The sequence below is a fragment of the Mustela nivalis genome (genome assembly GCF_964662115.1).
Source record: "Mustela nivalis genome assembly, chromosome: 10".
NCBI classification, from domain to species: domain Eukaryota; kingdom Metazoa; phylum Chordata; class Mammalia; order Carnivora; family Mustelidae; genus Mustela; species Mustela nivalis.
Genome location: NC_139029.1, coordinates 98,941,987 through 98,964,283, shown reverse-complemented (window position 1 = coordinate 98,964,283; position 22,297 = coordinate 98,941,987). Strand labels below are relative to the sequence as shown.

At 42.2% G+C, this 22,297-nt stretch overlaps 1 protein-coding gene across 1 annotated transcript in view; it reads right to left on the bottom strand.

The window, feature by feature from the left end:
• VTCN1 (V-set domain containing T cell activation inhibitor 1) overlaps positions 1 to 22,297 on the bottom strand; it is a 57,185-nt gene that overhangs the window by 3,969 nt on the left and 30,919 nt on the right. Inside the window, exons 2-5 of the mRNA XM_082688031.1 lie at positions 20,110 to 20,174; positions 8,150 to 8,497; positions 5,087 to 5,365; positions 88 to 257 (exon numbers count right to left, since the gene is read on the bottom strand). Of these exons, the coding sequence (XP_082544157.1) occupies positions 133 to 257; positions 5,087 to 5,365; positions 8,150 to 8,497; positions 20,110 to 20,174 (817 nt within the window). The 3' untranslated portion in view covers positions 88 to 132. The remainder of the gene's footprint in view (positions 1 to 87; positions 258 to 5,086; positions 5,366 to 8,149; positions 8,498 to 20,109; positions 20,175 to 22,297) is intronic.

Genomic DNA, 22,297 nt, shown 5'->3' with positions numbered 1-22,297 from the left:
TGAGGCTGTTGCTGGAGGTTGCTTGACTCTTGTTAGGAACACAGCACACACAGATCCAATCCCCACACCATTCGTGATTCATCTCACCTGTCATACCAATGACTTTGCATGTTTCTGTGTGGCCAGAGGACATTATTTTAGCATCAGGTAAGGGGAGAGAGGCAGGAGTACCCAGCTGATGGCAAAGAAAGAAGAGACACCCAGGGACGCCTTTGAGTTCAGCAGCTGTAGGTGACTCCGCCTTTTAATCTCAGAGTCTGCAAAGGGAGAGAAAAAAGTTCAGGGTCACAGAGGAAAAGCTGGATGTCTTCTTCACGTGGCTGCTTGGCAAAGAAAAGTACCTGAAGAATAGAGTAAGTTGTTTCTAATACAACTTTTTACCCCCATTTGGGGGCAGTTTTGTACCCTATTCTCTACCTTTCTGTAACTGGCTTAAAATCAGAGCTTTCTCTTTCTTCAAAAGAAGTTCCATTCTGTTATCCACTCCCATGAACACTCAGCCAAATGAGAAACTAGACCAATAAAGAGATTGTTACTGCTTACCAAAAAAAGAATAGGATAAGGGGTCATGGCCAGTCCTTGGTTTCAGACACATTTTTTTTTCCTGTAGGCAGTGACCTTTACATTTCCTTCACACTACTACAAGGTGATGTGAAAGTATTGTTCCCATTTTGAAGCCAAGAAAGGGAGAAGTGAAGGAATGAGACTACTCTTCTTTTACTGTATTTGCTCCTTAGGCAATCCAATCTCATTTAATTCATTTCAGCTTTGACTTTTATTAGGCAGGTTATTCAACTTAAACATGCCTCATTTTCTTTACCTAGAAAATAAGGCTAAGATGGTAATGGGCTTCACAGAGTTGTTTTGAGGGTGTAAAGCCCTGAGATACAACAGGAACTCGCATATAAGAAGCACCCAACAGGTATCACCTGTAACACTAAGAGGGACCCCAATAAGCATGACTTCCATTAAGCTGACCATCTCCAAACCCACCTTCTTAGTCTGAGCTCTGTCCTGAGTTCCACATCTAGATTTATGGTTGCCACTGTATATGTCCATTAAAAATTTAATTATTCAGTAAATATTTTGGGGGCAACTGCTGTTGGGGTTCAAAAGAGTCCAGTAAGTAATACCCTTTTCCCCACCAGAATTGGTTCTCAACCAATTAAAGGGTAAGACAAAAAGAATGAGGCAATTGGAAGGCCAAAATATCACCTTTATCACTGGTTAAGTGTGATAATAAAAGATGAAGCTTTATGAAGCAGGTAGATGGGCTGCAGCCCAGACCTTCCCAGTGACGGGCAGCACCTGACTGGGGCAGGCTTCCTGCTGCAAGGACAGATTCTGCTTCTAGGAACTCATGGCTTGGGGGAGCAGACTTTCTGAGGGTTAGCTGGAGAGAAAAGGTAAAAGAAAGAGCCAAAATCTTTGTGTCTAACTTTTACTAAGGTCACGAATCAGATAAATTAACTCCTCCCGCTCTGGAGAGGAGGGGAAGAAGGGAGACGAGAAAGCCTAGAAGGGTTACATGGATGAGAATCCTTTCTCGTGGAGGGAAGTATGTAGAGGAGGGTTGAAGTTTATGCTGTCATATGCTGGGTAATGTGTTGTAAGCGTTGGACATCTCTGCCTACGTGCACGATGGACGCCGCCTCCAACTTCTCAGCAAATCCTCAACTTCATGTTGCTTCTCCTATTTTAATTTCGTTTGCTAGCATCACTAACCTCCTAAGCACCCGGGGTAGAAACATCAGACCCATTTTGACTTCCTCTTTCTCTTGTCCTTCATATTTGTGTCACGAAGATGATTTTTTTCATCAGCTTTTGATTCTTCCTCTTTCTTTTCTATTGCCGTTCAGTTAAAGCCCTCATAATTTCTCCCCTGGACCACTCACATAGGCTCCTGACTTCATACCTTCCTATTCTAACAAAACCATTCTCTTCTCCAAAGCCCACCTTGAACTCTGCCTCCTCTACTCAGCCAGTCATAATTAACTATTCTTTCCCCTAGACACCACATCTACACTGGAATCCGTTCCTCTTAGGACATTTATGCTATTATGCTATTCACCTCCGTATCATCGGACTTAAAAATTGCATTGCACGTATTTGGCACACAATAGATACTTGCTGAATGAATGACCTAAATTAGAAGTAGAGTCCAAGAACATAGGTTGTAAACTCTGCCATCTTATCCAATTGTTTAAAAAATACACTTACTTTGTATGTGGCAAAGCTAAATAAGTCGGAGTTGGACCCTAAGACTTTCAGTCTTTGGATTGAAAAGTCTTCTCAAAGCCAGGCTGGAACCAAATATTTTCTGAAATTTGAGCTATGTCTTGCTACCATATTGTATTTAGTCCTAGCACTGATACATGGGACACTTGTCCTGATGTATTCAATAAGCAGGTATGGAAAAAGAATCTGCTCACTGAATCAAAGATGTGCTCAATTTCTGTGGTTTGTTCAGTTATTGTCCTTTCCATTGGAAGGCATTAGTTATACAGTTTGGGGATACTTATTGAGATCTGAACTGAGACACTGCTGTTAACACCTATCCTTCTAAATGCCCAATGCTTCATTTCCCCCTTTTCTTCAGGGAAGGTCTTCCATCAGGTACTGCCTCATTGATCTATGTGTGGGCAACTGACCCAAGTGGAGCCTTTCTGAGAATGTGGAATAGGACTGTGGAATTAAGGCTCACTCTGGTTACTCTATTGAGTGAGAGAGACTATTAAAACTAGGAACTCTTCGGAATCACATTCTGCCCTATAGACTAAAACAGAAGAAATTAAATTAGTAACAAGAGAATAAAGTAGAGGGTTGAAAAGCCCAGTGGAATTTAAATTCCTGATTCCAGCAGGTCCTGAAACCAAATTGTGCTTCCTGTTCTTAGTTTCATGAAATGTACTAATTCTCTTTTATTGAATTCTCCATTTAGCTTAGGGTTATTTGAGTTGGTTTTTTGTTACAGTCAACTAAAAGCATTCTATTCACTAGTCAACAATTTGTTCCTTAGGATAGTGGAAGAGCTCTCTTTTTCTCATATGTATGATTTTTTTTAATAGATACTTTTTTATTGTGATAAAAACATAAAATTTACCATATTTACCATTTTAAGTGTACAGTTTAATAGTTTTAACCATATTCACATTATTATGAAACATTTTCAAAATTTTTTCATTTTAATCTGAAACTCTATACCCATTAAACAACTCCCTTTGCTTTTCCCTCCCCCACAAGCTGCTGGTAACCACCATTTTACTTTCTGTTCCTATGAATTTGACGGCTACTTTAGAGATCTCATGTAAGTAGAATCATACAGTATTTGTCTACCACTGGCTTATTTCACTTAGCATGATACCCTGAAAATTTATTTATGTTGTAGCATGTGAAAAAATTTCCTTCCTTTTTAAGGGTGAATAATATTCCATTGTATGTATATACCACCTTTTTTTTTTTTTTAAGAGAGAGTGTGCATCTGAGTTGGGGTGGGGCGGGGGAGGGAAAGAGGGGAGAGCACAGAGGGAATCTCAAGCAGGCTCCCCACCCAACGTGGAGCTTGACCTGGGGCTCTATCTCACAACCCTGAGATCATGACCTGAGCCGAAATGGAGCCACCAACTGAGCCACCCAGATGCCCCAATATATCACTTTTATTTTATTCATTAATCTGCTACAGACATTTTGGGTTGGTTCTATCTCTTGGCTATTGTGACTCATGCTGCTATGAACATGGGTGTATGATTATCTCTTTGAGAACGTGCTTTCCATTCTTTGGGTACTGTTAGATCATATGGTAGTTCTATTTTTAATTCTTTGAGAAATTTCCATACTATTTTCCATAGCAGTTGCAACATTTTACAGTCTCATCAACACATGCAAAATGTTCCAATTTCTTCATATCCTCACCAATACTTGTTATTTTCTGTTTTTTGTTGTTGTTGTTGTTTTTGTTTTTTAATAGTAGCTATCCTAACGCTTGTGAGGTGATACTGTGATTTGGATTTGCATTTCTCTGATGATTAGTGATATCAAACATCTTTTCATATGTTTGTTGGGCCATTTATCTTCTTGGAGAAATGTCTATTCAAGGCCTTTGTGCATTTTTTAATTGGGTTATTTGATTTTTTGTAGTTAAGTTGTAAGAATTTTTCATGTATTCTGGATATATGATATGATTTGCAAATACTTTCTCTCATTTCATAGGTTGCCTTTTCATATACATACTTTTAAATTAAAAAGTAAGCTGACAAAAATATGATTTATTCAGTTAAATTCAGCAAATATTTATAGGACACTTAAATGTTCAAGATATTCCACCTGGTTCTGGGCTTGATATAAAACAGCAGTTCTCCTGACATACTCCCTCCACTATAGACTGAATTTAATTCAGCTGCAGTAGAGATGGTCTTAAAAGTCATAATCCCATCTGTACATTTTTTTGACACTAGCTCAACCCTAGCTTTTTTATACACTGAAGCAGACAAACTAGTGTGCTGGGCCTCATGGAGCCCTTCTCTTTTAGTGGGAGGCCAGTTCAATCTGGAGCTTTCTTATTAATGCTGGGCCAATATTAATGGGATCGTGAGCCAGTCCTAGATGGGCTGAGTAAGTTGGAGTTGGAGCCTAAGATTTTTAGTCTTCAGATCGAAAGTCTTCTCAAAGGCAGGCTAGAACCAAATCAGTTTTGGGTGGGGGACTTGGGACATAGATCACCAACTGAATATATCAAAGATGTCAAATGATTGTCATTTCCCCCATTGCTTCACCAAAGCAGTCCTTTTGAGTTAGACAGGGCCACAGAATCCTAAGCACTGGTCTCTAGGCATCCATCCCCACCCAGTCAATGAGAAGGCTTACAAGATGAAGCCTCATTGTGATTTTTGACCTGTATTCCATAAATATTGTTTCGTGTTAGTCTTATGTAATTCAGTCCCAACTGCAATTGTGATCAAGTTCTCCATGAAGAGGACTTTCAAGCTTTCTATGACCCAATACATAATATATCTGTTAAACCAATTAGATTTTAATTTGTATTTGATTTTAGCCCAATAAACCATGCAAAAATTGTGGAGAAACCCACCTGTCACTTTGATATCACCTGTGGCTTTGGCAATGTTGTTCTCAATCATACAGGAGTATGTGTTGTTGATTGTGACATTGTAGAGTACAGACACAACCTTCATGGTCACATTCTCAGGGTTCAGCTCAAAGCTGGTATTGGAGACCTCTGAGAAGTTGGCTCCCTGGTCAACTTGGGATGCCCAGACCACTGTAGGCTGGGGGAACCATCGGGGAGCCTCACACCGTAAGCTCTCTGAGCTGGCATTATAGTCCACATTCACCTCTGGGATGCTGAAGGCTGCAGGGATGAAAGTCAAAAGGGACAGATGTCAAGGTCATACAGATAAAATAATATGGCCTTTGAAGAGCTAGGTCTTAAAAACAGTCATTTCTACCACTGAAGTGACTCAGTACTTCCCAAATGGGCTGCCTGTGTATGGCCCATTGTATTATAGATGCAAATAATGACTTACACAACCCTTTGACAAAAATCACAAACTCCAAGGACCTAAGTTCTAGGTATAATTATTATAACAAATTTCTCCAACTAAGAGGAGTTCCAATTCGTCCCTTAAAGATAAGGGATAAAGCTGATCACAGAATGTTTATTCCTTAAGGATTTGGGGCATTTTCTCAGGCACCTGAGAAGCTTCTTGGATGTTATGTATTTTTCTGCCTGGAGGATAAAGTTAGGGTGGGGAGGCAGAGGGAGAAGTTAAAAACAAACAGCATTCACTCGTCACCCACAGAAATTCCATACACGGGACTTGTCATCACGGGGGTTTGGATTTTGCTTGGGTGGAGACGCTCCAGTCCTGGTATCCAGGGTAGAGACAGTCATTTGTTTTCTTCTAAGATAATCCTCCTTACTGGGGAGGTACGTGAACTTTGAAATTGAGACTATTTTCCTCTGATATCCAGGCAATGAGACATTTGTGGAAAAATGTTAAGACCTGGACTTTTGACTTTAAATGCTTATTATGCCAAATGGCAAGATCCAAGTTATTAATTTATTTGGCACTTTTGTTTGCCTGGGACTGTGCTGGGACTGAGTGACTGGTGAAAGGAAAGCCTTGATTGCCCTTAGAGAATCTTCCATGTAGCAGGGGAGAGGAGACTCATCTGCTCACAGCAGGCAGGGAATGAACTCCTGGGAGATGATGTAAGTTGCTGAGAGTACATGATAATGAACCACCATTTATTGAGGGTGCATTCCTTGCCAGGTGCCAAATTCCAGACATTATTTCATTTGATCCTCACTACAGTTCTAGAGATCTGTCTTATTATCAGCATTTAAAAAAACAAGCTTTTAATTTTGGAATGATTTTAGATTTACAGAAACATTGCCAAGAGAGCACAGAGAGTTCTTATATATACCTCACTGTTTTCCCTAATGTTAACATCTTAACCATGGTATATTTGTCAAAACCTAGAAACCATCACTGATATATAACTACTAACTCATCTCCAGACTTCATCTATATTTTACCAGTTTTTCCACTCACGTCCTTTTTCTTCCCAGGATCCCATATTGCATTTAATTGGCATGTCCTCTTAGGTTCCTCTGGTCTGTGTCAGTTTCTCAGTCTTTCTGTGTTTTTCATGATCTTGACAGTCTGAGTGGTCCAGTTCAGGTATTTTGTTGTTACCCCAACCTCTATTAGAATTTGTCTGGGGTTTTTCTCATGAGGCTATGGGTTTTGGAGAGAAGGCCATAGAAGGAAAAGTGCCCTTCTCATCATATCACACAAGAATGCATACTGTTGACTTAATCATTGATGATGTTAACTTTGATCACCTGGCTGAGGCAGTATTTGCCAGGTTTCTCTGGAAGCTGGACCTCACTAAGAAAAACACACCCGAAGTGTGGTCAAGGGGGAGGGAGGTTGTACTAAGCTCCACCTCCTGGAGTGGGGAGATCTAAATACATTATTTGGAATTCATCTGTAAGGAAGATTTGGGTCATCTCCCTCATGTTTATGGAAGTTGATAAAGTTGATCACAAAATGTTCATGTGTATTTGTTGAATACTTGGAGTTCTCATTTACTACCATGCTGTTTGTTTTGTTGCTCAGATTGTTCCAGCTTTGCCATTGGAAGCCCTTTGAGTTGGCTCCAGTGTCCCTTTGACATGACCCTATTAATCCCCATTTTAAGATGAATAAACTGAAGGTCAGTGAATTTGCCTTGCCCAGGTCCCAGCACTTGCCCAGGTCTGGCTCTACATCTGTAGAAACACATGTCAGGAAGTGTCCAAGGAAGGCCTGTGTAGACTAGTGTAGGCCAGGAGGCCTCAGGTTACTTTCTGCCTATTTTGTAAGTCCTTTCTTAAATGCCAGATTCTCCATGGGGGCTCTCCAATCCCTACCCTCCCTATGCATCTGGATGTGATCCCTCTGCCCCTGCATCCCCAAATTACTCTGTATTTCTCTTAAAGCATTTGATAGACTTTACCAATTATAATAATTATTTACCTATTTTTCTTATCTCTGCCCCAGCCCTCAACTCTATAGGCTGTGGCTTAACCCACTGAGCCACCCAGGCGCCCCAACTGAGTTTCTTATACATAAATTCACCAAGCTGAGTTGATAAGGAAGGGTGAGTTTCACTGGGGGAGGATTAGTGATTTTATAGAACAATATTGGTTTTGGTTAGTTCCCTTTGAACTTCTCCTAAAATGGGTTCCATTGCCATGAGTCCCTGGAGGTACTGATTTCAGACTTGGGCTAGGGCCTGCTTAGCGTAGAACAGTCTCAGGCCAGATCATAGGTTTCTCTTACCAGCAACAACAAAGGTGGTATACCATAAAGGAGACCACATTTATTTTGGTAAAATATTTCAGAGAATATACCTGAAAATCCAGAGAAGACTAGAATCCAGAACAGAAGATTTTAAGCCTAATCTTATAAGGGGGCTATTTTGGGAGTGGGTGTGGGTCTTGGACAGCAAGGATGGCTGCTGGCAAGGAAGGTCTTTGTCTTCTTGGTCGCTCATGAGCATAACATATTTCAGCAGCAACCCATTGTCTTTAGCCCCAAATACCTTTGGACGCTCTCTTTCCCCCTTTCCAAAAGTAACTCACCTCCAGTTTTATACTCAAGATTAGCATTCCCCTTGCCTTTGGAGGTGATGATGTAACATTGGTAGGTGCCAGCATCTGTGAGTTGCACGTTCTTCAGCCTCAGAGAGGCATTGCCACCTATCACTTGATCAGCAAACACTGCTGTCCGGCCTCTGAACATTTCATCTTGGTCTGACAGGTCGTCTTTGCCTTCTTTGAACTCATGTACCAAGCCTATAACACCTTCCTTCAGCCACTGTATCACGATATCAGAAAGTTTGATGTCAGGTTCAAAAGTGCAACTCAGGATTCCATCCTCCCCGATGTTTCCTGCTGAGGTCAGAGTAGTGACTGTAATGGAGTGTCTCCCTGCAATTCAGGAAGCAAGAGTCAATGCCCAGGGAAGTTTTTGAATGTCTACAGCCAAACCCTTCATTACCAAAGGCCAAACAGAGACTTCTGTAATAAACTGGAAATATAGAAGAACAGGAGAGGCATAAAAAAAAGAAGACATAAGAACAGAAAGAACAGGAAGACAGTAATCTTGAGTCTACAGCAGATCTGCTCCTTGAGAACAAGCAACCCAACCCTTGAGAGGCACCAAGGAGAGAACATATTGAACTTGGAGTTTGAAGATGAGAATTCAAGTCCTGGCTTTGTCATCTGATAGCTGTGTGGCCTTGAAAAAGTCATGTAACCTATCTGGGTCTCAGAGAGATGGAGGCGGTATTATCTGTCTTACCTATCTTAAAGGGTTCTCGTGAGGATCAAATCAAATGGATGTGAACTTGATTTGCAAACTGTAATTACACACATAAGGTATTGTTATTCTTAGTTAACCAGAAGTGGCCCAGAAGTGAAACCCCATATTAACTAAATGTGGCTAGCAATTTGGAAGAATGCTAAATTCTAAAGGGCTGTTACTTATATCTCCATTTAAATGGTGAAGAAACCAACGACAAGATAAGTGTCTTGGTCAAGAGTATATTAAGAGTGCTGTGAAGTATGTAAACCTGGTGATTCACAGACCTGTACCCCTGGGGATAAAAATATATGTTTATAAAAAATAAAAAATTATATTTAAAATAAAAAAAAAAAAGAAAAAAAAAGAGTATATTAAGAGTGAGGTGCCTGGGTGGCTCAGTTGGTTGAGCTACTGTCTTCAGCTCAGGTTATGATCCTGGAGTTCTGGGAGAGAGCCCCCCATTGGGCCCCCTGCTCAGCAGGAGATCTGCTTCTCCCTCTGCCCTTCCCCCTCTCATGCTCTCTCTCATTCTCTCTCTCAAATAAATAAATAAAATCTTTAAAAAATAAAAGGGTATAAGAAAGAGTGATGGCATAATGCAGAATGGTACTTAATTAAATTGATTTTTGGCTTAAGATAGAAGTCACTTCCTCCTCTCCAAACATACCACCAGGGGAAATATTAATTACGATGCCAGCCATGTCCACGACCTCTCCCTCAATTGCCCAGTGGATGGCCTGGATAGTCTGAGAAGCATCAGCCAACTGTTCTCTCCTCACTGGACACTGCTGGCTGGGGATGCTTGTAGGAGGGTGATTCAATTAACTGAATCTTCTTGAGAGGCTCCTTCTATGATTGGATATGCAGTGAAGAGGAGGGGTATTGGATCCCAAGACGAGAGTGGAGCAGTTAGAAAGAAGTATGGGGGAGAGAACATGAGAGAGAAAGATGAAGAGAGTCTTCCATCCCTGGAGCTGTCTTAGATCCCGAGGATTTTCAAGTCTAGTTCCTGTCCCAATTTCTGAGTATCCTTTATGCAAACACTTTCTATTAAAACAGTCTGCACAAACTTCTCTTACAACCCCAAAAGTCCAAATTGATGGGTCCTGAGTACTTCTCAACTGCACTTCTTAGCTTCCTTATTGCTATTCCTGCCTCTGATCTTTGCCTCCATCCAATCTCTTTTGTAAAATTGCATTAATCTTACAGGTAGACCATAAAATACAATCTGGACGTGTCCGTTTTATAATCACTAATCTTCCACGGTTCCCAAGGGCTGGGGACTGAAGTTCAGACGCTAGCATGGCCCTCAAAGCTAAATGCGTCATGGCACAAATAGTGCAGGGCACATAGTGAATGCCCCATAGACATTAGTTCTTACTGTTACTTTTCCAGCCCCATTTCCTACCACATCCTTTCATAGTCTCTACTGCTTATAGATATCAAGTGATTTATTGATTTTCTGCTTTCACTGGAAAGAAACATAAGCAAAGCGTACCTGCTATTTTTCAGATTTCAGAGATAAACTTTATGAACATAACGATATTCTTGGGGTTTCACCCCAAGGGACTGGAATTAATTGGCTCCCAGGCTTTTGTAAAGTAGGTGAAGGTAATGGATGAGGGACAGAGCTGGAGAAGCTAAGCCGGATGGATTTATTTGAGAAAGAACAGAGAGTTGTTAATGGGAGAAAAATTATAGGTTAAAAAAGAGGCAGAGGATACAAAACCTGTGCATACGGTGGATTGGGAGAATGTTTTAGGGGCTTCAGAGCGTGGGGGAAGAGGGACTTTGGAGCAGCGGCCATGCACGGTGGCTATTCACGTGGGAGATTTGGGAGAGAAATTATGAAAGAGGATAGGATGAGGTTTTGCTGTGTAATATGAATGCAACACACCCCATCCTCTGCCTTGGCATTTTTCTGAACATGCTTTAAAGATTTAATTTGCTTTTCAATTATTTTTACTTGACAGGCTAATATCCACGACATTCCAGGCTAGTACTGGTTATACAATTATACTATGCTTCTTCACACCCCTGTTCATCCTGCACCTACAATTTATAGTTCCCTCCTCTCCTTTATCACCAGTTATCCAAATTCTACTTATATTCAAGGCTGTTCAGATGGCAGCCCTTGCATGAAACCCTCTTTTGATCTGCCAAGACAAAATTAATAGATTTTCTACTCTCCCGTAACACTTTCCCTTGCCTTTATTATAGCAGCTGTCTCCTTCTACCTTGTGTCTAGTCTGGCCCTGGCACAAATTTGTAAGCTTTTCAAGGACAGAAACTGTCTTAATGATTTTTGTAAGTCATCTAATGCTACGCTGGTTCACTGTATATGTCAACTTGACTGAGGCCCTGGGATGCCCAGACATTTGGTCAAACCTTCAGAGGTATCTGTGAGGATGTTTCTGGATAAGATTAACCCTTGAAGCCGTAGACTGAGTAAAGGAGATCATCCTCCTTAATATGGGAGGGGCTTATCCAATCAGTGGAAGACCTGAATAGAACAGAAAAGCCTGAGTGAGAGGGAACTCCTACTTCCTGACTGCTTTCAGCTGGGGTGTTAGTCTTTTTCTGCCTTTGGACTGGCACTGAATCTGTCTTCTTGGATCTTGAGCCTGCCAGTTTGGGGACTGGAGCTACACCCTTGGCTTTCCTGGTTCTCAAGCCTTTGGACTCAGATTGGAACTAGACCATCTGGGTCTCCAGCTTGCAGACAGCAGATCTTGGGATTGTCAGCCTCCATAATCATGTGAGCCAATTCTTTCTAAATCTGTATCTCTCTCATATCACTCACACACACACACACACACACACACACACACACACAATCCTATTGGTTCTGCTTCTTTGGATAAGCCTGACTAATATGAATTTCAGTACTGAGAAGTGGGGTGCTGGTCTAAGAGATACCTAAGCATGTTGAAGCTTTGCAGCTGGGTAATGGGTAGCAGCTGGAAAAGTCTTGCTAGAGCTAGGGATGTTAGGGGTGATTCTGGTGAGGTCTTAGGTGGAAATGAGGAACATGTTATTGGAAACTGGAGGGAAGGCCAATCTGTTATAAAGTGGCAAAGAACTTGGCTGAACTATGTTCTAGTTTTTGTGGAAGGTGGGATTTACAAGTGATGGAATTGGATATTTAGCTGAGGAGGGTCCTGCAAAGGTTGGAAGGAGTATCTTGGTTATCCCCGACTGCTTCTAGTAAAGTGTGGGAAAGGAGAGAGAGGAATTGAAGAAGGAATTGTTAAGTAAAAAAGAACCAGGGATGCCTGGGTGGCTCAGTTGGTTAAAGAGCTGCCTCTTGGCTTTGGCTCAGGTCGTTATCTTAGAGATTGAGCCCTGAGAAGAGCTCTGGGCTCAGTGTGGAGTCAGCTTAGGGATTACTCTCCCTCCTCTTTGCTTCTCCCCCATACTTCCTCACACAAGTGCTCTCTCTCTCCCTGTCTTAATAAGTAAATAAATAAGTCTTAAAAGAAAAGAACCATAACTTGAAGATTTGGAAAATTCTCAGCCTATCCATATTGCAAAAAAGAGAAAGAGAGAAATCTGTTCTGGAGAGAATACTTGGAATGTGGCTGTACAGCCATTTGTTAAGGAGAGCACAGGTGCTACTCCTGGGCTTAATCAGCTACCTCAGCGGAAGCCAGGAATAGAGGTGGGGATTATACCAGCACCAACGACCTGAGCCAAAGCCAAGAGGCAGCTCTTTAACCAACTGAGCCACCCAGGCATCCCTGGTTCTTTTTTACTTAACAATTCCTTCTTCAATTCCTCTCTCTCCTTTCCCACACTTTACTAATGGGGGTCAGAAAAACTAAAAGGGATAGAACAAATGAAACAAAATGAAGGAAGCCTGTCAGGTTTCTTAGATCCTGCAGGACAGAACAATAGAGCTATTCAGCCATAAGTGTGTGCTATTCTTCCAGAAAAGGGAAGAATAATCCTAAAGATGATTCAGAGATCATTAGGGCTCGGGGAAACCTCCTTGGTTTCAAAGGATGGGGGCCACCGCTTCTGTTCAACAGGCCAGACAGAGGGCCACTGATGGTAGCCTTAGAGATGGGGCTATCTGGAGGCTGGGAAGGACTTTCCAGCCTCCAGAACTGTGAGAAAATAAATTCCTGTGTTTTAAAAAATTTTTTAATTTTTTAATTTTAAAGGTTTTATTTATTTGACAGAGATCACAAGTAGGCAGAGAGGCAGGCAGAGAAAGGGGGTGGGAAGCAGGCTCCCAGGACACTGGGATCATGACCTGAGCTGAAGGCAGAGGCTTTAACCCACTGAGCCACCCAGGCGCCCCTTAATTTCTGTTTTTTAAGCCACCCAGTCTATGATATTTTGTTATGGCAGCCTGAGCAAAGTAAGACAAGTGCCTCGTGCTCCATTTCTTCAAGGAAAAACAGTATTTGTTGAGTGAATGAATAAATGAAAGAATGCATGGAAATCAGTAGAAATCAAAGCACTATTTGAGATAACAGTTCTATCCAAAATGATTGTAGGCATAAGGAACATTCAGCAGGATTACCACAGCTAAATTTTGGGGAAATGTGAGCCTGTGAAAAGAAAGGCAATGAAAATAACAGAGATTCTCAATAAAATCATGGAGCAAACGTAACTGTGTTAGAGCAAGAATAAATTTGATCGTAGTTTATAAGGTGCCATTAAAGTCGAATTGAAAAATTACTTTTCAGAAAAAAAATACGTGATTAAAGCAGTTTATGGGAGGAATGAAATGGTAATGACATCTCTTAGTTTGGTAATTTTGCTACCGAATTAATTTTAATGTGTTGGCCCTGAGCCCAAAGGTAGAGAATTTGCTGAAATATCTCTTCGAGAACTTAATGATTGAAAGTAGGCAAGTGTGGAGTGCCCCAGGGACATGCTGCAGGCTTGAGCCCATTTAAGGTTGTTGCATTGAAGATGTGGCAGATGGAAGGAGTACCAAGTTGATTAAATCCTCTCCTCCCTTATCAAATCAAAAGGAGGAATAAAAGCCAGTGAGAACTGAAAAAACCAGGAGGACCCAGCCATTGCTTTGCACCCAGAAAGCAATCAATAAATACTTGTTAGGTGAATAAATGATGATCAGGAGTGATTAAATGAAATGTAATTAGCAAACAGCAGCAAGTATAATTGCTTCTCAAAAAAAAAAAAAAAGAAAGAAAAAAGAAAGAAAGAAAGAAAAGAAAAAAAGAAATCTGTGTTCAAACTTGCAAACAAATAGGCTCAAAAAACTATGTTCTAGGAAACAGAATCTGGCCTGGTAGGATCCTTCAGGCCTCTTAACCACCAGTGGCTCTTGTTTTGATTTGGTGAGCCAAAGGGTTTTGGTTTTGAGCCAAAAGAACCCTTTTAAAGGCTCTAGGAAAGGGGCGCCTGGGTGGCTCAGTCAGAAGTAGACACTTCTTTGGCTCAGATCATGATCCTAGGGTCCTGGGATTGGGCTCTCTGCTCAGCGGGGAGCCTGCTTCTCCCTCTCCCTCTGCTGCTCCCCCTGCTTGTGTGCTCTCTGGCACGCGCTCGCTGTCTGTCAAATAAAATCTTTAAAAAAAAAGAAAGGCTCTAGGAGGTGAGTTCAAGGCAGTTACCTCATGACAGAATTCTGTTAATTGAAACAGGCACAGATTTGAACTTTCAAGTCGGAAGACCCACCTATTTACTGAAAATGTATTCTCTAGTCCTGGAGGGCTAATTAGTATGACAGCTCCAGTTTGCATGGGAAAAGAGGAGCAAGCTAAAATCCAGAGTGTTCTGTTTTCACAGGAGCTGAACGCTGGAGTTGCCCTGTGCTGTAGGAGCAGAAATCTCTTGGAAAGTGAGGTTACAGATAATACAAGGCAAGAATTCTAAAGAGATTATGAATCTGGGATGTCCCAGTAGCACGGGATAAAACCTGGGAAATGGGGGCGCCTGGGTGGCTCAGTGGGTTAAAGCCTCTGCTTTCCGCTACGGTCGTGATCCCAGTGTCCTGGGATCGAGCCCCGAATCAGGATCTCTGCTTAGCAGGGAGCCTGCTTCCCCCGCCCACCCCACCCACCTTTGCCTGCATCTCTGCCTACTTGTGATCTCTGTCTGTCAAACAAATAAATCAAATCTTTAAAAACAAACAAACAAACAAACCTGGGAAATGAACTCTTCTGAGAGACTGAAGTTGCATAAGACAAGTCCTGTCTCCCGCGGCCTACAGAACATACTTGGCATGCTCAACAGTGGGCACTCAGCACCTGCTGCTCTGTACGATGCTGGACTCATAGCACAAGGCTTAACGGGGGTCCCATGGAGGCTTAAGCTGGCACTAGTGTGAGTGCCGCACCTCCCCAAGAAGAGAGCAGGTTTGGGGGTAGTAGTTGCTTCCTTGAGAAGAAATGAGGAAGGATGCTGGGCCAGGCTCGAGGAGGGAACAATGTGGGAAGCAGCTGGTGTTTGAGAACAGGTGTCAGGCCCTCTGGGTTCAAGTTTCAGCTGTGCCACTCCCTGGATTTGTGACCTTGGGCACGTTTTCTAACTTCATTTTGTAGTAGAGGGAGCCTCTACTATCATTAACATCCTCATTTTACAGATGTTAATGATAGTAGAGGCTCCCTCAGTCGGTCCCTGAAAGGACTAAATGCTACAACACAGGTAAAGAGCTTAACATAGTACCTGACTTACCATATGTTAAATCTTAATGGTATTAAGGACTGTTGCTATCTAGAATTATTTGGAAAGATTGCAGATCAGAGCAGTAGGAGGGAAGGAACAACTTTAGTAAGTGCTTCGGTTAAAGTGACTCGTTTTCAGGCTGGTAAAAACCACGAGAGGTGAGAATTATCATTCTACCCATTTTATAAATGGTATAAAGAGGCTCCGTGGGAGTAATGGCCACCTACAGCCCCATATCTAGCAAGTACCAGATCCAGTATTGAACACGATCTTGTCTGGAACTAAGCTTGTCCTCTTTCTCCCACGTTTGGCTGATAACCATGACCAGACTAAAATATGTAGAGATTGGTATCCCCACCTATGTAAAAATGAAAACAACTGAAGACCATAAAATAAAACAGCTGTTTCTCAGATGACTACAATTTAAAAAAATCTCTCTCTCTCTCAAATACTTTTCGAACAATTTGTTCAGTTTCCTATTTTGTTCAGTCTCCTATTTTGGTGCCATAAACACATGCCTGCTTGACTTATCCAGTGTCCAAAGACACAGCATCTATTATGAGGAGTTTCCTGTGGCCTCCTACCCTGGCCTCTCTAACTTCAAAGGGAGTCGGCCCTGGTATGTCCAGGATATTGTGCAAGTTTTAGGAAGTGCTATATAAATGCGCTAATAATCACAAATTATCATTAATGGCACAGATGCTATTAATATAAAGAACAGTGGCAGCCATTTTCTCCGCTCATGCGGCAGGTACTTCACACATGCTTTTCTCATTTAATTCCCACAACGGCTCTATTTTACCAGTGAGGAAACTTTTCTGGAAAGTTGTGTCCCAAAGGACACATAATTAGTGTCAGACCTGAGATTAGAATGTCTCTGTCTGATTCTTAAACTCTTCCCTTACACAGAGCCGTTTGAAGTCATGGACTGGGCTAAGTAGGGTCGGGGGCCTCTCCACGTGTCTCCCACCCTTCTCGAAGGGTCATTCACAAATGCTGTCCTATGAGCAGGGTTTAACGGGAGCCTCTCAACCTCTCTTCCAAACAGTCACCTCAAATGTATTTTATGTTTTATAGGGTCTGTATTTAGTACTTCTAAGGGGTAGGATGGCTATGAGGAGGTGGTATATATGGCCTGAGGAGAGTTTCAAAGAAATTGAATGTTTTTTTCTGTATTTAGGAATATCTCTTTAAAAGCTGTGGTCTCAGGCATAATGCCTACAAAGCAAATCAGAAAACACCCTTTTCTGCCACAACCCTCTATGAATGTTACTATTGGCACAGGGTGGCGGGGAGGAGTGTGGGTTCTGGAAGCAAATTACCAGGGCTTGGTACTACTGTCCCACCTGCTAGCTGTGTGCAACCTTGTGTGAGTACTTACCAGGTTGTATTAATAATACGTATCTCCTATTTGTTGTGAACAGTAAATCAGATAACGTATGCTGAGTTATTTAGTACAATGAAGTGCACATTGGAAGGATTCAAAAGATATCATCATCATCACTTATGTAATATCATTTCCTTAATTTCACTGTCTTGTGTATTAAGCCAGCTAACATTTTATTGAATTTATCTGAATTGTGATAATATGATGCTCTTAGGTAAGGGTTATGGTCTTTTTAATAAAAGCAGTAGGGAAAAATCCAACTAAAGAGTGTTGAATTTAAATAAACAGCCCATTTTATCCCAAACAACTAGCTTTTACCCCATGAAATAGGAAGGAGGTGGAAAAACTTTATTGGTGGTAGGGTTTTCATATTATGGGGGGAATATTGCTGCACTGAATAGACTAGCTTTTAACTGTGTATTTACCTCTCCAAACATCCATCCACTAGTCCATTCAAAAGGCACTTAGGGAGTACCCTCTGAGCATTGTCTTCAGGAAACTGAGCTAAGTACCTGAGGTCACTATAGTTATTCAACAGGGAAAAGTGTGACTGGCAAAGTGTTGACTTTCACAGGGAAGCTGGGACAATGTGAAAATTCTTGCTAGGGTAGTCAACGCCCCTGACAAGCAAAACATAATTCCAGAGGGGCCCTGGTGCCAAGGCATTTAGCCCTAGGCCCCCAAAAAGTTAGTCACTAAGATTTAGAATAAAAGACAAACACTGGGGTTTTAATTCAAGGTGGTATAGAAGATCCAGAATAGGGTAAATTATAACTAAGGAAGAGTTAAGCATTAATGAGGAAGGCACTGAAATATATGCACTGATATCTTTAAAAGTTAGCCCCAAATATTTGCTTTATTAATATATTACTGCTAAAAATATATACACACATATTTTATATATTTGTAATATGTGTGTATATATGAGTGTATTAACGTATAACATACATAAAAAATGTACACATCGTAACTGTGTAGTTGGAAGAATTATCACAATTTCATCCCATATAACTACCACCCACACCAAGAACTAGAACTTTATCTTACCCCGTATGTCCCCTTGCACTCCCTTCTAACTGGCTACCCCTCAGGCTTTCCCTGCCTTTCTGAGAGCAGAGATTCTTTTGCCTGTTTTTGAACTATAAATACATGGAATTATACAGAATGGACTGTTTTGTGTCTGGCTCCATCACTCCACATTATGTTTTTCATATGAGCATGTACTCACTCTCCTCAGTCCCCAAGAAACAGAAATTAAGCCAAAACAAGATTCCACAATATCAAGTGTTGGTGAGGACACAGAGCACAGAGGGTGAGGACACAGAGCTCTCTCATATGCTTCTGGTGAAGAGTAAATTGGTAAATCATTTTGGAAAACTGAATGACGGTATCTACTAAAAGCTGTTTATTGCCTTCATTGACATACTCTTTTCCAAAGTGCTTGTTTTAAGATTTTAGAAAAAGAAAAGACAGCAAAACAAAGCAGAAAGTGGGACGTTAATAAAGATAAAAGGCAAAATTAATAGGAAAACAATCAGAGAAAGTAAAAATCAAACATAAACCCTGTTCTTTCAAAACTACTGTTCTGTTGACCTCAAACCTGCTTTATGATGAGACACACACACACACACACACACACACACACCCATGCCCAAGATTAGCAATAGGTAAAGAGATAACAAAAAGGAAAATGAACTATAAAGGAATATTAGAATCAAACAGGCTCGTACATTCAGAAACAGATCCATATACATTTGGATACTTGATTTCCGACAAAAATGGCACTTGGCGAGAAGTTGGGGGAAGGGCAGTGGTTTTAACAAATGGCGCTGGGTCAACTGGAGAGCCACGTGGAACATGTGCATTTTGACCACTATCTTGTACCATGCCCCAAATTAATTCTGGATGCTTAACAGATACAAACGTGAGAGGTAAAGCAATAAGGCTTCTACAAGATAATCTAGAAAAAAAATCTTCATGACCTTGGGATAGGCAAACACTTCTTAACCTAACAGGTTATAAAAAGTTCCCATATAATGGAAAAGATGGATAAAATGGACTAGATTGAAATTAAGATCTTCTGTCGATTGAAAGACATCAACATCACTAAGAGAGTGAAAAAGCCATAGATAAGAGATTTTACATTGTATATAACCAAACTGCTTCCAAAATATATAAAGAATTCCTACAAATCAAAAAGAAAAAGATAACCCAATTGAAAAATGAATGAAAGACAAAATAACTTTTTAAAAAAGATCTTATTTTTTTAAGAAACCTCCACAACCAATGTGAGGCTCAAACTTACCACCCTGAGATCAAGAGTCATATACTATACTGACCGAACCAGCCAGGTGCCCTGAAATACCTATTTTTGATAAAGTGAGGAAGGGGACTAATGCCTTTTCCAGGCAAGCACATCTACCATGTGTTTTCTTCATTCAGGCTTTGTGACCACGATTTGGTGGCGTCACATCCACGGCAGAGGAGAGGAACAGAGAGAAAAGGCAGATTATAAAAACTAAAGTTATAGAGTGACAGGGCCACAGACTAAGTTAAAATAGAAATGTTGGCTGGAATCAGGTAGTTTAAGGGAAATGGAGCAAACCGGTTGCCTCAGCGAAGACAGCTGCTGGCCTAACTCAATGTGTCTTACTGGAGGTGGCTTCCGTAACAGATGCTTCCAAGACAAGGTCCACACAGACAAGGAAAGATAAGACTCTTTCTGTCGCTGACATCAGCTGTGCTCAGAAACTCACCATCCACGCACGGCGGCACCTGTTCCCTCCACTGGTTACAGCCGGTATTCTCTTTCCCTGAGACCTCTGTGTGCAAAGACCTGATGCTTCACTGCATGGGAATCATCCCTCTGGGCCAACCGCAGGTAGGATGGCTCAGCCGCAGCCCTTTCTCTGGGTCACCAGAGTGACCTCCGCAGTGCTGACTGGTAGGCAGAACTCTCTTGATAAACAGCCCGTGGGGTTCTCTCAACTACCTGGTCACATGGACATTATTTCCCCGCCTTATCACTGAGGAAACGGAGTCCCAGGGGGTGAAATGTAATTCAAAGAGAGCAGAGCCAATGAGCAGAAGAACCAGTGTTCTGAGATTTTCTGCACTCTTTCCATTTGGGCCCATCAAGTGGTTGGGACGTAACGGCGAGGGGTGAGTGAGTGAGTCACAGGAACGCGAGAAATCACATACCTGAAATACCAAAACCGATGATAAGGGCAATGGCTCCAGCCAAAATAATGATGATGCTAATAACACTATGGAGAGACAGAGAAACAGGAAATTACTCTTCATTGTACTCGACATGCTGCTTTGCAACCGGGGTTTCTGTGTGTTATCTATTAGAGGTGCTCCTAAAAGCATCTTGACCTCTGTCTGCACCATGAGCCCTTTCCTAGAAAGCAGTGCCTTAGGCAGGATTCTCAACAATCCCCATCTCCCCGGGGTGCTGGGAGAGATGAAAGGAGTTCATGACATGACGTATGTCATCTTGACTATTTCCAGATCGGGAAAGACTCTGTACAAAGATCGTTGGGGCAAAACTGATGATACCTCTGCAGTGCCAGGCGTGACTTGAGGGGGATGGGTCCCGTACTCAGTCCGCACGGAGCATGAATGCCCATCATTGACCTACCTGTCTTGTCTCCTTCCGTAGACTTTACACTGAGGATGACGGTTATGTCTTTGTCCATACCCACTCATCCCTAGTTCTCCAAACCCTCTCGATTCTCAATGGAACTTTGCTTTCTCTTATTAAGAAAGTAATACAAGGGCGCCTGGGTGGCTCAGTTGGTTAGGCGTCTGCCTTCAGCTCAGGTCATGATCCTGGGGTCCGGGGATTGAGTCCCGCATCAGCCACTCTCCCTACCTGTGCTCTCTCTTTGTCAAATAAATAAAATCTTTAAAAAAAAGTAATACATATTTCTTACAGAGAGTTTAGAAAATACAAATAGGTTAAAAAAAAAAAAAGGACACTAAAATAACTTGCAATTCCATCACCCAGACACAACCACAGTTAGCTTCTTGAGATGTATCCTGCCCTTTCTCAATGAACAGATTAACAAATGGCATTTGGGATAAAAAAATAAGGAAGTAGTGTTTACATTTGCTGAGTTCTAGAATTACTTGGCAGACATGTTCTAGGCACCGTTTATGGATTATATCATTTATCTATTTAATAACCTTACGAGGCAAACACATTTATCATCCGCGTTTTGCAAATGAGGAGATGACACAGGAGGTTAAGCATCTTCCCTACATGCGTATTGTTGGTCAGTGGCCCAGCTGGGAATAGAATCTGTGTCTGGAACCTGCACTCATCTTCTCCCCGCACTGCCTCCCAAGAGTTGGGGGCTCGCACATGGGGCACAGGGGTCCTCTCCAGGGGGACCCATGCTCCTTGAAGGGCACCAGCTCTAGCTGCTGAGAGTGACTCAGAAACAGAAGGCCCACGTCGGTGCTGTGGGGTTGGCAGAGCGGTTCCTGGGAAGCCGGCCCACTGCTGCCCGCCCTTGCACGCAGGTCCTCAGGCAAGTGTCCTGGGCCACACTCTCTCCCTGCTGGCAATTCACACAGTCCCCACACCCACACTGATGTTACTCAATAGCAGGACAAAAGAGAGGCACAGGGAGGCAAAGAATGATACCACACAGAGAAAAGGGAAGCACAGGACATTTTCCTTTCTGCCCTGAATAGGCTCATTGTACCCAGCTCCCCTTGGCCCAGGGATGGGCCCACCGGAGAAAAAAACAACAGACGTCCAAGAAACCATTTGAGTCAACAGTTTCCCTGGGAGGTCAAGCCCTTGCGAGTGTAGCTGTAGGGGCAGCGAGTGAATTAGCCAAATGCTGCTTCTAATGATAATCGGGTACCTGCCACTGATTCTAAGAGGAGACTGTATCTGACCCTTTCCCCTCTCTCTATACCTCGGGGCACCCTCAGTTCTCACTGCTCCAAGTGTGTGAGAACAGCTACAGCATCTCAGCAAGAGGTACCGACCGCTGAGCCGGAGAGCGGACTTGACTTTGGGACCCCGGCTCTCGCTTATCTTCAATTACTTCATGTCTCTGAGACTCAGTTTCTTTATCTTTAAAATGGGAGTAAGAGGGGACGCCTGGGTGGCTCAGGTGGTTGAGCAGCTGCCTTTGGCTCAGGTCATGATCCCAGCGTCCTGGAATCGAGTCCCGAGTCGGGCTCCTTGCTCGGCAGGGAGCTTGCTTCTCCCTCTGCCTCTGCCTGCCATTCTGTCTGCCTGTGCTCGCTCTCTCTCCCTCTCTCTCTCTGACAAATAAATAAAATCTTAAAAAAAAAATGGGAGTAAGAGTAATTCCTGCTTTACGTGCTCTAGGGGTTAGGGGTTGAAGTGTGTCCCCCCCCACCA